General features: G+C 39.5%; 3 protein-coding genes across 8 annotated transcripts; all 3 read right to left on the bottom strand.

The window, feature by feature from the left end:
- On the bottom strand, positions 1-925 carry stmn2a (stathmin 2a). Its single transcript, XM_054621924.1, has 4 exons — positions 832-925; positions 481-653; positions 187-378; positions 1-60 (listed from the first exon to the last, which is right to left on the bottom strand). The coding sequence occupies exons 1-4, from the start codon at positions 911-913 to the stop codon at positions 1-3; spliced, it is 507 nt and encodes a 168-aa protein (XP_054477899.1). The 5' UTR covers positions 914-925.
- Positions 926-3570: 2645 nt separating this feature from the next.
- On the bottom strand, positions 3571-8470 carry upp1 (uridine phosphorylase 1). Of its 3 annotated transcripts, none has more exons than XM_054621823.1 (8): positions 8303-8470; positions 8058-8103; positions 6256-6367; positions 6000-6158; positions 5760-5874; positions 5210-5419; positions 4968-5114; positions 3571-4883 (listed from the first exon to the last, which is right to left on the bottom strand). In XM_054621823.1, exons 1-8 carry the CDS (start codon positions 8418-8420, stop codon positions 4735-4737), a joined length of 1056 nt encoding a protein of 351 aa, XP_054477798.1. In that variant the 5' UTR covers positions 8421-8470; the 3' UTR covers positions 3571-4734. The 3 variants fall into 3 exon arrangements, with proteins under 3 accessions (XP_054477798.1, XP_054477799.1, XP_054477800.1); XM_054621824.1 differs by having other exon boundaries at positions 3572-4883; positions 8349-8433; XM_054621825.1 differs by having other exon boundaries at positions 3572-4883; positions 8343-8417.
- Positions 8471-10325: 1855 nt separating this feature from the next.
- On the bottom strand, positions 10326-13287 carry gra (granulito). Of its 4 annotated transcripts, none has more exons than XM_054622163.1 (7): positions 13125-13287; positions 12249-12331; positions 12077-12135; positions 11721-11778; positions 11046-11152; positions 10890-10948; positions 10326-10765 (listed from the first exon to the last, which is right to left on the bottom strand). In XM_054622163.1, exons 2-7 carry the CDS (start codon positions 12328-12330, stop codon positions 10738-10740), a joined length of 393 nt encoding a protein of 130 aa, XP_054478138.1. In that variant the 5' UTR covers position 12331; positions 13125-13287; the 3' UTR covers positions 10326-10737. The 4 variants fall into 4 exon arrangements, with proteins under 4 accessions (XP_054478138.1, XP_054478136.1, XP_054478137.1 ...); XM_054622161.1 differs by having other exon boundaries at positions 13158-13286; XM_054622162.1 differs by having other exon boundaries at positions 13094-13286.
- Between the last annotated feature and the right edge of the window lie 338 nt (positions 13288-13625).

Below are 13625 nucleotides of genomic sequence, written 5' to 3' on the forward strand. Positions count from 1 at the left end.
TCACGCTGTCAGCTCTTCCCTCAGCTCTTTGTTCTTGCGCACCAAAGCTGCATGTCTCTCCTGAAAACACAACAACAGAGAGAGAGAGAGAATAGTCATCATCAGGCGGCGCCCAAACTCGGTTATTCTTAGTCTAATGGTGGACCCAGAGAAATCACAAACAACTGAGATCTCTGCATTTCTCACCTTCTCCTGTAGACGCTCAAGCATGGCTGCCAGATAGGCTTCACGGTTCTCCTTGATCTGCTCCATCTTCATCTGGAGCTTCTCCTCAGCCATCTTGCTGAAGTTGCTGTTCTCTTCCATAGCCTTTAGCAACACGTCCCTCTCATGGTCTCGTTTTTCTGCCAAAGCCCTCAGCAACTGGGCCTCCTGATACTAAAGACAGAGAGAGAAACATATTAGATCAGCTGATTCATTTTGAATGGTTTAAAATACAATCCAACTTTAAACACCCAAAGCTAAAGGTAAAATACTCACCTTCCTCCGGTCTTCAGCAGCCTCAAGTTTCTTCTCAATGTCCTCCAAGGAGATATCCCTCTTTGGGGGTGAGGGGAGGTTGTGGGCCACATCGGACACAGGCGACAGAGGCTTGAGAATCACCTCAAAGGCCTGGCCAGAGGCTCGCTTGTTTATAGCTTTCACCTCCATGTCTGTAAATAAGACAATTATGATGATGATACCAGCAAAAATCAATGTCCAATAACACAATATATCAGTCCAACAATATGTCACTATACTACTGTCTGTATTTACAGGGCAGACCAAACATCCACGGGGGGGCAATTGGTTTGATCCAAAAGAAAATCGATTTTTCTAGCTGACCCATACCTTCAAACTCACACACAAGCTTGTTGCGTGCCTCTGGGTAGAAGCAGGAGCAGATGAGGGAGAGGACCGACAGCTCCTTCATCTTCTCTTTGTACGCTGTGGGAACATAAACACACCGTAGCAGCCTAGTGAGTCTCTCTGTGTTACTCATGAAAACTGACATGTAAGGTTTCCTCGCAGTACCACAGAACACTGAACAAACAATGTCACGTATTAATAAATATACTTATTTAGATATTTTCAAATTAATATTTAAAAATTAGAAAAGGGAAATCAATGAGCATCCGATGACCGATACATCTGAAATGTATCTAAGTGCCCTATTGTTTAACAAGGATGAATCTTTTCTTGGATCTTAAAGACATTTGCGACTAATTTGAATCAAGAAATCAGAGTGCCTTGTTTAATTTCCCTTTATAAAATCAGAGAATAGACAGGCGAGTGCAAGATTTCCAATTTCCTGCACAATAAGAAGAAGCACGTATATCCATCTGTCTTATAGATAAACCTACTTTATTGTTGAATGTTGCCGTCACAGCAATCAAATGCAGATGATAAATAATCTTGACTTTTATACTAGATTTAGGGTTACAGTCTATTTTTAATCTCATCTGCAAATTCTGCGACTTTTCCCCTGCCCTCTCCTGTATTTGTCAAAGTGCCCACATGGCTCCAGATTGTGCTGCTAAGCCTTCTGCTGCAAAGGCCAGTGTGTGAAGCGGCCTCTTGCTGCAGGGCTGGCCTGCCTCCCACCCGACATACACCTGTCTCCTCCGCTGCATCTCTGCCACCACACATACCATCATGAAGGCAGTCTGCACACCCTGCTGTATTTTAGACAGACCAAATGGGATGCTTATGTTGAGGCACCACTAATGTTTTAGATATGTGTACAAAGGCTAAACAAACCCATGGAAACACATATGCTAAATGCATTGGCCTTCAACAATAACTGTCCATCAGAGGAGATGACTAATGCAGGCTATAGTCTCATCTGTTCATATAAGATTCAGAGTGCTAGCTCCTACGCCTAATTTGCATTTTTGTAAAAACCAATAGGGTATTTTTCCCCCGAATAATTAACAGCATGTCGTTCACAGCGGGTGATGTATCATTTGCAAAGAAGAAATCAGGATAGACACGAATTAAAGGAGCAAGCCCAAATAAATAATCTGATGAAACAATCACGTTCATGAGACCTTTTGGGTACATAAAGATGTTTTTAGAATAATCATAGCATTAACTATAGCAAAGTATATGAGAGTCAGACGGATGAGCAGCTCTGTCGGTTACATGGCAGCAGCATCTTGGGTGGGGCCGTCTGCAGTGCTGCATGTTGGGCCAGTAAATAAAGCTGTCATGGGCCAATCCCTGTTATCTGGTTATACACTGTTACACAACATATGATCAGAGACAATGAACAGCAATACATTGACGTAGATGAGGATAATGAAGAAGACATTCAGTAAGGTGACGGAGGATGCCCACATATCATCATCATTAACACTCTGCAGCTGAGACAATAGGGTCACAGTCGATGGAGGAACATTAAGGGATTAAATGTAGAGTTTTAATCATTCAAAAGAGAACATTTCTGTGGAGCTTTGACAGAAACACGAACACTAGACAATACCGGGCCGACATGGGCTCTATGCAGAAAGGATCTGTCACAACTCCATCAATGCATCCATCCCTTCATGATAAACCCAGTGCATCCATGCATGGGTTTATCACTCTGAACAGGCTTACCGGCTGCTGTTTTGTTCATGGCTGCTGTGTTTCTCGCAGAGGATGCTGTATCTCTGTGCAGGTGAGCGGTGATGCTGCTGAAGGCACTGAGTCAGCGAACAGACCGGGTTAGAACCGAGACGAGCAGGAGGAGGGCACTCGCGGGAGCGCGCAGGCAGGCCCTCCTCCAGCCCGGGGACGCGCAGAGCGTGTTTCAGCAGCCTGTGTGTGAACATATAGATTAAAGTCATACATGTGTTCTTTAAAACAGGGAACTTCCGACTTGTGTGTTTCTTTGGATCCACATATATGAGAAATTAGGTCCACAGCATCAATGTGTTTAGTCATTCTAATGAAGACACATGATTGATCTGGCAATAATAAAAAAAGATATACTACAGACTACTTTACTGAGCATTACATTACATTACATTACATTACATTACAGTCATGTAGCAGACGCTTTTATCCAAAGCGACTTACAGGAAGTGTATTCAACATAGGTATTCAAGAGAACTACTAGTCACCAGAAGTCATCAGTGCATCTCCTTTCTTAAACAAGCATCTTAAAGCATAAACCAGAGCAAAAGTATAGTGCAGAGGCAGATTACTACGAAAACAATAATTGCAACAGACTAATCTGAATATAGTAAGTGCTACAAACTACTACGAGCAGCCAGTCTGCTGTCATTTGGGACTATTTCACCCACAATAATAGAAATGCTTTTAGTCAGACCGTCCAATTGAGACGTTGACGTCATCTCACGTCAGTGTTGGCCTGCATAGTGACAGCCAGGAGCAGTTATTTAACAAATGTCATCCAAAATAGCTCGTGTATCTCAATAATGATTACAATGCTGTTCATTATCATTAAAACTACACATAAGCTGGCTGATCTGAAGACAGGAGGCAAATGTTCTTGAGTGGGCGTAAATGTAGGAGAAGGAATGACATTTGTAAGCCAAATTAATAGAAATCAATTGAGATCATCTTCAGGAACTTTAATTGTTATATTTAAAAAGTCAGCAGTCTGGATGTTGGTCATACAGCAACAAACCTTCTTTACACATAGTGCTTCTTGAAAAAAAGCTGTATGATGTTGCGAACATATAATGAGTCAGAACATACAACTGCATGATCATTTATTAGTGTGAAGACATTCAGTGGACTTTCTTCTCAAAAAGTGATTGACATTTGGATACAGTGTTTAGGTTCTGAAAGAAACTTCTGGAAACATTACATTAGCCTTATTGTACAATGCAACATACACTCTGCATACAATTACTCTGGATGGGAACACAACCAATACCATCATAAGGGCACAAGTTATCAGTCTTTTTTGTTTTGTTTTTGTGAAACACTTCTATAATGACAGTTTCAGGTAATTTTGTCACAGCACCATTGTATACATAGACTAACCAAAAGTCCTGAATTAATGCAGGTTTAAGGTAAAAAAAATAATCTTAACAGGTTGTATAGAACAAAGGCAGCCTTAAATAAGACATATTTGATGACTATGCTGCTACATAACGGTTAATAGATAGTGCCTTAGTAACTTAAGTTACGTTTTGTGACTCTAAATTCTATGAGTGTAGGTGTAGCCCTCAAAGAGCTGCCATTATTGGGTTTATCCACACTCGCATGCTCAGTCATTTCTATTTGTTTTTTTCACTAGTGGTGCAGTCTTCCAGGGTCGATAAAAAGCTGCCTCCTCAGAGGGCCTGAGCTCTGGGAAGCAAGGCCACAGCAGGAGCGACTGGCCAGTGGCCCTGCTGGTAGACATCTTCACCTATGATGCTGCGAGCAGGTGCAGGCTGTACTGCCAGCCTCACGGAAAATGGGAGCTGAAATATGGTCGCCCAGCTGTTATACATGGCAAGTGCAGACATTACTGGGACCTGTTCAGAGCGGAAGGGTGCGAAAAAAAATCCTCACCAGTGCGAATGCATGCAGGTATAAACCCAATAGTGACTGGTCTTAGACGGCAGAGCCAATACAATATAAAAATAAAAATATATGAATATATTAAGACATTGCCAAAGGATAACTACAAGTCAGTACATAACTTCAAAATATAGTGATGGAGGTATTAAAGATATGGCTATTGTTCCGAAAGAATGTATACAACATTTTTTATGTATGCTTGCATAACAATGTGATAACTGTTGCACTTGGCTACGAAGAGCTTTTTTTCTTTAACTGCTTCTTAATGTAGTTGCCAACCAGTATCTGAGGACGTTGTTGGTAACTGTGAAGAACTTCTGGAGAGTTGCTCAGCTGATCCCCCTTCAGACGATCCAGTAAAGTCACACACACCACAGCCGCTTTACACAACAAGAAATAAATGTTAGACACTCAAAGAAGCTATGGGAAACTCCTCTTATCGTGCTGATTTTGTATTTTCTTACCTCGTAGACCACTCAGCTTGCACATAGCAGCAAAAACTGATGACTCCATTTCAATATTGCAGACTCCTGCTTCACTGGCTTTATTGAGGTAATCCTGTTTATCCTTTTCAGTGTAGGAGCAGAAGGCACCATCCAAACGGGCTTGGCCTGGGTGATTGACCAGACAGACAGAAAAGATATCAAGAGAAGAATATTTTATGAAAATAAATGTGATTCACACATCAGTGCATCAGAAATCATACCTTCATAGAAATCCAGTGTACACATGGTGTTGCCTATCACTGTCTCAAACTGGTTGAGCTCCTTGCTGCACTGTAACAGCTCCTCAGCCAGGCTTGGGTCGAGATCAGTATTGCGCACCACCGTCCTCCCCAGGATCACCTGCTCAAACTTGGGCAGGAAGGTGGCATCCATGGACTGCTTGGTGACAACAACTGTTCCAGGCTCAAGCCCTGAACACCAAAAATGACAAGTGAGATGAACAAATTCTAGTCAAGAAAGTTTCAGTTAAGAAGTATTTTTCATACATGGATTCATACAGACTATAATAAGTAAAATAAGAACCATGTTCCTTTTAACAACAATTCTTAAGCCTCCTATTTGAAATGATTTCAGTTAACACATGTCTTAAATTAATTTGTAATTTAGTGGTACAGTCTATTAAAAAGTAGTCATAACGGCTAAAATGGCCCAATTTCATTTATAGAATCACAGGGAAACTAGCATCCTTGTTAACCCAAAACATGAATAATCAGATGTATTATCAGTCATTTAGGATAACAATAAGCTTACCTATTCCACCTGATGTTCCAATGCGTACAATTGTAACATCTGTGCAACAAGCATGATGAAGGAGCTTTATTAGCTCATGCAACATTATGGCAATTGATGGGATTCCCATACCATGCTGCAAAATAAAGCACAGACGAGTCACGCGTCATAAAAAGATATGTAGCTTTTAAATGGAAGTACACTAGGCACACAGATTATTACCATTACTACTATTTACATGTCATGATAGGTCTTACATACACTGACAGACAGTACAGGGCCAACTTTGTACATAGCATAACGGTCCGTTCCAGCACAGATGTTTGGGTACTCTGATTTGGGGTCTTCAATACTGAGCTCAGCAGCAATGTACTCAGTGAATGATTTCATTCTCCAAGGACTGCCCCCGACACACACAAACTGAAAGAAAACACGCACACACAAAGTTTTATATATATTAGTATATGATATGTATATTATATAAATATAGATATTTTTACATCATTAAAATGATTACTTTGACATCACCAAACATAGCTGGTAGGTCGTGAGTTCCGGTTCCTAAACCAAAGTGGTAGAGGATGTCATCCTTCATCCCTTCCAGGTGTGGGTTGTGCACAAAAACAGGGCTTAGGGGGGATAAAAGATTATAGAAGTTTAGTTGTAGGCTGATAATCAATTTCATTTCACCTCATTCATGTAGTGGCTTGTTAAATGGGAAAGTTGGTCATCTCCATTCCAGGTCAAATCAACCAAATCTAAAATACACATTTTCTCACTTAACCCCGTGTTATCTAGCCATGCAAATGCTTCCGGTTGTAAATTATATGAACCAGGTTTATTGGCCAAGGTGTCTGCACATACAAAAAAACTGACTCTAGTTTTTGCTGTCAATGTACTGAAAAAAAAGAAGGTAAAAAAGAGACAGGGCCCCCTTGGTAGATAGTTCTGTCTATGCTTTTAGAACTAGGGTTACAATGTTGTAACCTCCGGCTCTGCAGCCAGGCCTGACAACCTTTTTCTGCTACAAACCATTACTGTTGAGTTCATCAAATGGAGGTTTATAAGATAAGATAATCCTTTATTATTATCATGCTTTGAGCAGCAGATACATAAATCATTCCTACATTGTATCAGGGTATCATAGTCTTGCTACATACAGTTATATATTGTAGTGACCACTCACTAGCAGGACAACACTGGTCAGAGTTCACAATGTGCTAGCCTTGTTATATTGACGTTATATTTACTTGTTAGGTTGATTCAACTACATTACCCATGACCGTTAGCGGGTTGATGACGTGTATAAGGTGGGACGGGGACGCGTGTGTGTGTTGTTGTTGTCAGAGCGAATGCAGAGTGTGAAATAAAGCCCACGGTTATTTACTCCGTGTTTCCCACACTCCTACAATATAACAATATATACACTAATATAATATATATATATATAATATATACAGTTCATTAGGTACATCTAGCTAAAAATACAGTCAAATAACGGTCCAGCAGTTAGTCCTTCTTACATCTGGGAGAACATTTTTTTTAAAGTTTTTGTTTAAACAGTTTGAAAAGTGTTGATTTAATTAAATGGACATTTTGGAAGATGTAGTCTGTATTGCATAATACAGAGGAGTTTCTTTTATTTACCAAATAGCACTGAATCTAACCTAATTCATTCATTTATTCATTTAAACACACTATTTTTTGAATTAATGAAATTGATTTCTACTTTTAGCTGGGTGAACCCAAGCAACTGAGTTTAGAGAACCTCTACATTACATTACATTACATAAGTCAGAGTGAGGAAATGAATTAAGTGAGAAAATGTGACTCACGTGAAATGACCATTTAAGCAGAAGTCTATCTGCCCTGACTTCTGGTGACTAGTAGTTCTCTTGAATACTATGTTGAATACACTTCCTGTGAGTCAGTCACTTTGGATAAAATGCGTCTGCTAATGTATGTAATGTAATGTAATGTAATGTAACGTAATGTAATATAATGTAATGTAATGTAATGTAATATAATGTAATGTAATGTAATGTAATCTGCCTTTTCAATTTTCATTTCAACTATTAATTGTAAACTATGTAGATTGTAAATGTACTGCCATTTCAAATACCATTGTAATGTAATCACGTATACAGGCCTAACTGAACCACAGACAAGTACAATCATTTAACATATAACTAGAACACATCCAGCCTGTGTCCTCATCACATGTACCGGACAGCAGAACCTGACAGTCCTCTACCTCTACCTCTACCTCTACCTCTGTTCTCACAACACTGAACTGATGGTTCCTTTAGTTGAACTCACCTGCTGCATGATTCGCTCCACTTCTCTTCCTTTGAATTCATTTTTCCTGAAACAGAAAGCTGTGAGTCAGTAACCGAGAACAAGAGAAGTGCCTCACCTCAAACACAGTTAGGATACTTATAAGGATCTTATATATCTAAAACACGGTAAACACGTCTATATTCTGAACGGACACTGCGGCTCTCTGTCGCTGAAAGGCGGAAGAGAGAGAGAGAGAGAGAGAGAGACTATGAGCTCTGAATCACCTTCAGGATAAACCAGCCGGAGAACGAACCCTGGACGGACCTTTACCTGTCGGTGTGTTGCTGTTTCACTGCCGGTTTCTCGGTTTCCCGGTGACGTCAGCAGGTCCGGACAGCCCATTCATCATCAGAGGACCAGAGCTGCTCACACAGAGCTGACTAACCAGCAGACGTGCTTTCGCTTTATTCACTCATGGCCGCACGGAAAAGCACACCGGGGTGTGAACATAAAAACATCTGTTTTGTTCATTTAAACTCACCATTAGAGTCAGAAATCACTCATCATGCTCCAAAGTTCACAACTTTTACTGTTGTAAACTACAGTTGAATTCAAGTTCTTTTTTTGAAGAATGGTGTACAATATCTTGAAAAAATTGTGATGTTAAATTATTAAGTACTGTTTTGTTCTCTGGGTCTGTAAAAATGAAACACTTGAAGTCTTTTTCAGTCACTGAATGACTGAAAAAAATACTTTGAATAACATTGGGAGAAGGATCCCTCCTCTGTCGTTCTCCCAGAGGTTTCTTCCTGTTAAAGGGGTTTTTTCTCCCTGTAAAGGGGATTTTTAGGACAGGGAGTTTTTCCTGTGACAGAGGATGTGAGGGTCTAAGGACAGAGGATGTGAGGGTAAGGACAGAGGATGTGAGGGTGTAAGGACAGAGGATGTGAGGGTGTAAGGACAGAGGATGTGAGGGTCTAAGGACAGAGGATGTGAGGGTCTAAGGACAGAGGATGTGAGGGTCTCAAGGACAGAGGATGTGTAAGGACAGGGACGTGCTTGAGGGTGTAAGGACTTAAGGACAGAGGATGTGATTAAGGACAGAGGATGGAGGGTGTAAGGACAAGGATGTGAGGGTCTAAGGACAGAGGATGTGAGGGTGTAAGGACAGAGGAGGTGAGGGTGTAAGGACAGATCTGTTTTGTTTAAGGACAGAGGATGTGAGGGTTAAGGACAGAGGATGTGGTCTAAGGACAGAGGATGTTAAGGACAGAGGATGTAGAGGGTGTAAGGACAGAGGATGTGAGGTGTAAGGAGAGAGGATGTGAGGGTGTAAGGACAGAGGATGTGAGGGTGTAAGGACAGAGGATGTGAGGGTCTAAGGACAGAGGATGTTTAAGGACTGTGAGGGTGTAAGGACAGAGGATGTGAGGGTGTAAGGACAGAGGATGTGAGGGTGTAAGGACAGAGGATGTTTTAAGGACAGAGGATGGTGTAAGGACAGAGGATGAGGGTCTAAGGACAGAGGATTGTGAGGGTGTAAGGACAGATTGATTAAGGACAGAGGATGTGAGGGTTAAGGACAGAGGATGTGAGGGAAGGACAGAGGATGTGAGGGTGTAAGGACAGAGGATGTGAGGGTGTAAGGACAGAGGATGTGAGGGTGTAAGGACAGAGGATGTGATGTCTAAGGACATTTTCAGTCACTGAATAATTTGTAATTTGTGATTCTGGGCTCTACAAAATAAACTGAATTGAATTGAATTGAATCTGTTTACTTTCTATTGAGTGCAGTGGTCATGCGTGGTTCCATTTACAAATACCTGCAGTGTAGAGTATTCTCATTCGCTGCATAGAGGGTGGAAGGAAGAAAAAGCTTGATCATGTGGAAATATTAATTTGTAGTGATGATGTACCACGTGAAAAATCTAGGAAATGAGACATGCCATACCCATTTATATATAAAGTAGAATACAAGGATTGATGCTGTACACTTAAAGCTTTTTTTTTTTTTTTCTCCAGCTCTGTTTTGGTCTCTACCCATCACTGTGGGGAAATCTTCTCCAGCTACTCACAGACTTTGGCTGAAAATGAGGATGAGAGCGGAGAGCCAGAAAACTAAGCAACTATCAGCCGAAAAACGCTAAAATACTCAATAGAACTAAGGAGTGCTGCAGAGTTGCGCTATGTTCTGTGTTTGTTGAGCAATGTCTTTCTCATTTGATAAATAGTTTATATATTCAAAACTGCAGCTTTAAGTTTGAATTTCATGTAAGAAAGAAAATGTCGCCACACAAAACTGTTGAGCCAAACATTCCTTTATAAGAGAAGTTAACATGTTTAGTGAGACACTAATATGCCGAGTCTGCATAAAATGGCAATTCCTCCACACAAGTTTCTTTAAACGAAACATTAATTCCACAGCTGACCAATAGCTATTATTGTCTTATGTTTTTTTTTCAAAATGTAAATACACTCTTGTCAAAGTCTTACACAGCAGAATATGTAAGCAAAAAAGCAGTACTCCTACTTAAGCCAATAAAATGGTGTTTAGTATTATGACTTTGTGCAACTTCACTTCAAACTGTTATTGGTCACATTCACATTCAAAAATAATATACATGCAAAATATAACAAGTTAAATTAAATTCACCAAGAAAAGCAATAAGCAAACAAACAACAAAAACTCTTTTGGGTTGTGAACAGCAGTTCAAATTTCTTAAGGTGAGTGAAGCTTTTCTGCCACCCTAAAACAGAAAATAATGACATTATTTTAATAATGCATTCAATCACTGAAATCCTAATCTAGATTATCTCATTTACTAATGTCAAAAAGGCACAATGCGTTCACATTAAAACATCAAAACTCACATGTCATCTTTTCCACCATTCCACTTCATTTCATGAAGCCTTAGGTGCCCAAGATCTCTCTGTTAATATTGTACACAAACATAATTCAATCCAAACAACATTATTATTATTTATGGAGGATGCAAACATAAAACTGAACAGCAACATACAACTTACTGGCGTCATTAGGACAATGGGGTGATCTGGCAAAAATTCGGGCTTCTTCCTGGACTCAGGACAATTTGCCAGACCAATTAAAAAATCTCTTGTGTAAGATATCCGGCCTATGAAAATATAGACACATATATTTATACAGATTAAACAAGTTAATATTAATTAAATGATTATTCATTATATACAGTTTTAAAAAGTTAAAATCTGGAAAAATCAAAAGATAGACAAAATGTGATTTTAACCTTAAAGTAGATTAGTTCAAATGGAAAATCTTAAAAACAGAATTAAGGACTATATGACCAGTGAATGTACATGTCCTCTAACTGAACATGTCTTATTCATGGTTTGATGTAACTTTCTGTTTGGTTTAAGCCCGTTGCATATTGCTTTTATGTGAAACTTTGTATGCTGACATCTTGGCCAGGACTCTCAAACAACAGATGTTGTATCTCAATGGAAATATTCCTGGTAAAATAAAAGGTAAAATTAGATAAAAAAGGAGTTGTTATTCTGTCAATGCATGGGCCTTTTGCCAAAGAGCTACTGTAACTAACAATTTGAGAAAAATAACCTCCCTGCTCAAAGTACACATACAAGCATAACAATAAAAGCACCCAGCTTCCAGATGCGCAGAAACTTGTACATTTAATTTGTCATTAAAAACACTTTGTGTCTTACCTTCTTTCTGTTTGTGGAGGTTGACAATCTTGTAGAACTCCTCTATGCCAATAGTTCTCTATTAAGTGCAACATTAGAAAAGTTTTAGAATATCTAAATTTGTCTATATCAACTGCTTAACTGGCAAATGGTTTATTTAAAGTTATTTCAATGGGAAAAAAACACTGAATGAGTGAGACTAAAATATTGAAGGGCTGAAATGATCGACGACAGACGAAAGAAATAATAAATAATTTTGATATCAATCAAATTGTTTGTCATTTATCAATCAAAAAAGCCAAACACTGTCTGCTTTCAAGGCCCCAAATATGAAAATGTTGCAACCCTAAAATATTGTTTTCTTTGGGATTTCTTACCTCTTGATTCTCTTCTTCAATCAGTGTCTGGGCACATGTAGCAGCATTTATTTTGGGCTCTATAGTGATCACATTTTCATATAAGCATATATTGACACAAAACATTTAAAATCGACACCTTTTAAATATATTTAATAATATAAAGTTTGACCAGCTGGTGCAGACTGCTTACCGATGTCATAAGGGATGCAGCGGCGTAGGGGTCTGGCAGGCTCCAGATGTTTCTGGAGGATTCTTCTCCTCGATACCTCCATTCTGGTGTCAATGAGGTTAAAACACGTTTTAAATCTACTACACTCTGCAAGGCGTGCTAGGCTTCACTGAGTAGTGCTGCAGAACTACGGGCAGACATTCATGTTTGAATATTTTAGAAACCAGTGCTTTAAAAAGTTAGGCTGTAGGGTTAGTGGGTCACAGCTACGAGATGCATGTCAGGAATGGTATTATGGTGTTAACTCTTAACTCAGGAGTCTGAGGATGTATTGGGACTACTATTAAGATGACAGATTTCAAGTGATCTTTTTTCAAAGAGAGGTATGAAATAAAGTTTTTTTTTTTAAAACATTACAAATATAAATAAGTATTTTACATAATTTGAGAGTATGAATGAGCTAAATGACTTAAAAACAGGCTAATAATAGCAGGGTATTGAGCAGGGAGTAGCTCAGCAGCTACCGAGCCCTGCAACAGAATCCACTTCAACTCGGCAGTTTGCTTAAGTAGGTTAATTGCAAAATAATTCAACATCAACTATTAAACACTGTGAACACATGTTAAAAAATTCAAAAACAAGTCTAAATGGGAATGAATATAGCAGCTTTGTAAACAGGTGTAAACGCTGGTTGCCTGGTCTCACAGCGGTTCTGTTCTGTTCATCTAACGGTCCAACACGTTTAACAGCAACGAACCAACAGAACCATCCAGTCAACGCGGTGACGCGCTGCTCGTCACCGCTGCAGAGGCTGAACTAAACTATAGTTTCATAGTTTCATCCTTCATCCTGCAGATAACTCTCACCGGAGAGGAAAGAGTTCCGACAGCTCCTCACCTCAAACAGAGACGTTTAGGTGGAGTTGCTCACCTGTAGTCCTCAGCAGGTGCTCCGCGCTGCTCTGCCTGCAGTGGTCCCTCAGCGGTGACGTAGTCAAGGCACAACCATAACTTCCGGGGAACGTTTTTCAAAATAAAATGTTTTTTTTTATTTTTAGTACGAATACACCTATTGTGAACATTATGAGCCCGTAGGAGGAATACGTTGCCTAGTCTTGGATGGTGTTTACACAGAGTGTGTATAAGAAAGGTTTAGCTCAGACTTTATCCAACACGTCAATGTGTTGTAATGCTGCAATAGGGAATATGAAACTATTCACCAAGATATTCACCAACAGCAGTTCATTACAACATATTTGTGTTTATATATACTTGTTGAAGTGAATTTTGCACCTGTTTCTGAGTCTTTCTGAGATCTTTCAGAAATGTTGAAAATGAAGCTCAAATGTTGCATTATTAACTAATATGCTGGATTATATATGAGCTGAATACATTGTTA

Source organism: Anoplopoma fimbria, chromosome 20 (genome assembly GCF_027596085.1).
Source record: "Anoplopoma fimbria isolate UVic2021 breed Golden Eagle Sablefish chromosome 20, Afim_UVic_2022, whole genome shotgun sequence".
Lineage (NCBI taxonomy): Eukaryota > Metazoa > Chordata > Actinopteri > Perciformes > Anoplopomatidae > Anoplopoma > Anoplopoma fimbria.